Genomic DNA, 2865 nt, shown 5'->3' with positions numbered 1-2865 from the left:
TTTAGAAAAAAAAAAAAAAAACCCCTTTCTTCTTCTTCATTCACGTTGCTTTTTCACAAAAACCAATGGGTCTTCTTCTTCAAAACTTACAACGGTTCATTGACACCCTAGTTGACTTAGAAGCATATTTATCATTATCATGATCAGTCTATGGTCTTTATGAGGATCCTTTGATATTTTGTATAAGTGCAAAGAGGTATGTTGTGTTTGCAAAGATATCACTTTTTCATTTTCTTACAAAGCCCAAACATTTTGTTGATTCTTTTAGGGCGATATCGTTAAAAATGAAACCAGATACTTCGAGCTAATGTGGGGTTGCAACCGATCATGTTGGTTTTGTAAAGACAGATTTGCCTAATGGCTATTTCAATGTCAGATCTTAATATCTTACTACTGTTCTAGATACTTGAATATCTGGTATTGGCTCTCTTGCTTTCAGTTGAAAATATCAAAATACGATATGCATATCGGCATTGTTTAATCACCGTCCTGCCTACTACCTATAGATCCAACTTATGGTTACGTTTTGTATTAAAAACAAAACATTCTATTAGAAACAAAGTTTGAAATTGCTAGGGCGACGAGTATCATTGAAGACTTGAAGTGTATTATATGATGGTAGGAACTTTAGAGCTGCTTTCCTATCACGATCTTCCATCTTTTTAGGGTTAGTTAGACTTACCTCGATTGTTTAATCTCCCCGCCTACTACCTATAGATCCAAGTTTTTAGGGTTTAAAACAAAACTTCTATTAGAAACAAAGTTTGAAATTGCAAGATCCAATCATTGAAGACTTGAAGTGTATTATATGAATTTTTTAGAGCTGGATGAAAAATCTCGACCATTAGTTAGATCCCTCAAAAAATGGGGTGCAAGATCCAACGGTTTCTAATGAATTTTTGTTTTTGAAAAAAAATCTGACCGTAATCACACTAATTGCAACTAGTAATGGGGGGGTAAGTCTAACTAACCCAAGTTTTTACAATTTACAAAGCAAATATTGTGATATTCAGGGTTGGAATAGTTTTGTATGCTTAAACTTAAGTTTGGAATCACAGATGAGTGCTCGGCCGGGCCACTCACCCAACCGATAACGTGGAATAACAAGACCCAAAAGAATTTTCTCTCGGTTGTCACACACGAGTCCATGACCCATTCACCTGGCTAAGAAACTCTGACATCTTTTCCAGTGAATTACCTAAAAGTGGAGGGCAATGGGAAAAAGCAGTGGTTTTGAAGTAGTAGTTATGATAATGATAAATATGCTTCTAAGTCAACTAGGGTGTCAATGAACCGTTGTAAGTTTTGAAGATGAAGACCCATTGGTTTTTGTGAAAAAGCAACGTGAATGAAGAAGAAGAAGAAAGGGTTTTTCTTTTTTTTTTTCTAAAAGAAAATGACATTTTCTCCCCCATTATTTATGGCCCATTTTCTTTTATTTGCTTGGCTTTCTAGAAGTAGATCAAGCCATTAGATTTTGTTTGATCTGAGGGTCGGCTGGGTATGTTAAGATAGTATGTTAGAATAGTATGTCGACGTAGCCGGCCCGATATATATATATATACAGCCCGGCTCCTAAAAGGACCTTAAATAAGTACCAAATCTAAAACACCCATAACTTCACCTACAAAATGATTTAAAACCTAATCGTTTGTACATATGATCTACTAACCATAAAGAACATCTCTACAAAAATTCAACTTGTTTGATATCCTCTAACTTAGATAAAAATTATTATCCACTTTTGAAAAAATATCTAATAGTCCAGAAATGTCTAGTTTTTGCAATCGTCTTCAACCTCTTTGGCAAAAATAGATGCATGACCACAAGTACAAATAGGCATAGTAGACAAAGAACTTAATTCATCCCATAAAGATTTAAGTAAAGTTAAGTAAACAGATACCAGATGATTGTCTTGTTTGATAAGAGTGACAGAATCCTTCAGCTGAAAGACCTTGGGTGCATTAGTTTGTGAAAAACGGTCACCTAGATCTTTCCCGATTTCGGATGCAGAGTCGGCATAGAGGATGCTTCCACGGATATCTGGAGTAACAAAATTGAGAATCCATGAAACAACGAGGTCATCACATTGTGACCACTTGAATTTTTCTTTGGGAGTAGTGGGAGAGATAACAAAGCCATCAACAAAACCAAACTTATTCTTTGCTCGAAGGGCTCTAGAAATAGATCGTAACCAAGTCGGATAATTGTCACCGAATAACAAAGGAGAGACAAGAATAGCCGTGGGACTATCTGAGTGGTAGACAAAGAAAGGATCATCGGAACCTGGAGGAGAGTCATTATTGGTGTGTGAGGCGTCGGCCATTGAGAATTGAGAGGAGGCGGAAGCTTAGAGCAGTTAGGGTTAAGGTTTGGATCAAAATTAGGTTAATACCACAATAAATTAAAGAGAGAGAGATTGATTTGAGAGAATATTTACTTGATTGATTTATATAGAGATTACAATGGTTTATATAGAGATTACAAGTTCCTAAAATAGGAATAAACACAAACAGTGCGAGTCTGTACAAACACAAGCAGTGGGTTTCTAAACAGGACGCGAGGCGCGGGTGCGCTTTAATTATGCTTTGAATAGAGCGCGTGCACGCTCTGCATTCTGTCGTGAAGAACAACTTCTAATAGAAGAAGCATTGTGTTCAACAATCTTAAAGAGTTTCACTTGGAAAGAAAGCATAAACACTGCTAGCTTCAGTATATACTAGATTGTGGACCCGGGCATACACCCCAGACTCTATTAGATATTTTGCGTGATAAAAAAGGTTTTACAAATTCTCTCTATGAGCAGCCACTTACGCATTTACCCACAAAGAGATCGAATTGAGATGACCTCTTAAACTCTAGCTT

General features: G+C 36.4%; 1 protein-coding gene across 1 annotated transcript; it reads right to left on the bottom strand.

The window, feature by feature from the left end:
- Positions 1-1774: 1774 nt before the first annotated feature.
- LOC147494605 (uncharacterized) lies at positions 1775-2326 on the bottom strand. The gene has a single exon (XM_086568184.1). The coding sequence runs from the start codon at positions 2324-2326 to the stop codon at positions 1775-1777; it is 552 nt and encodes a 183-aa protein (XP_086424310.1).
- Positions 2327-2865: the final 539 nt, after the last annotated feature.

The sequence above is a fragment of the Coptis chinensis genome, chromosome 6 (assembly GCF_015680905.1).
Source record: "Coptis chinensis isolate HL-2020 chromosome 6, ASM1568090v1, whole genome shotgun sequence".
Taxonomy (NCBI): Eukaryota; Viridiplantae; Streptophyta; class Magnoliopsida; order Ranunculales; family Ranunculaceae; genus Coptis; species Coptis chinensis.
Note: the sequence above shows the minus strand (reverse complement) of the source record. Positions and strands in the feature narration are given on the sequence as shown.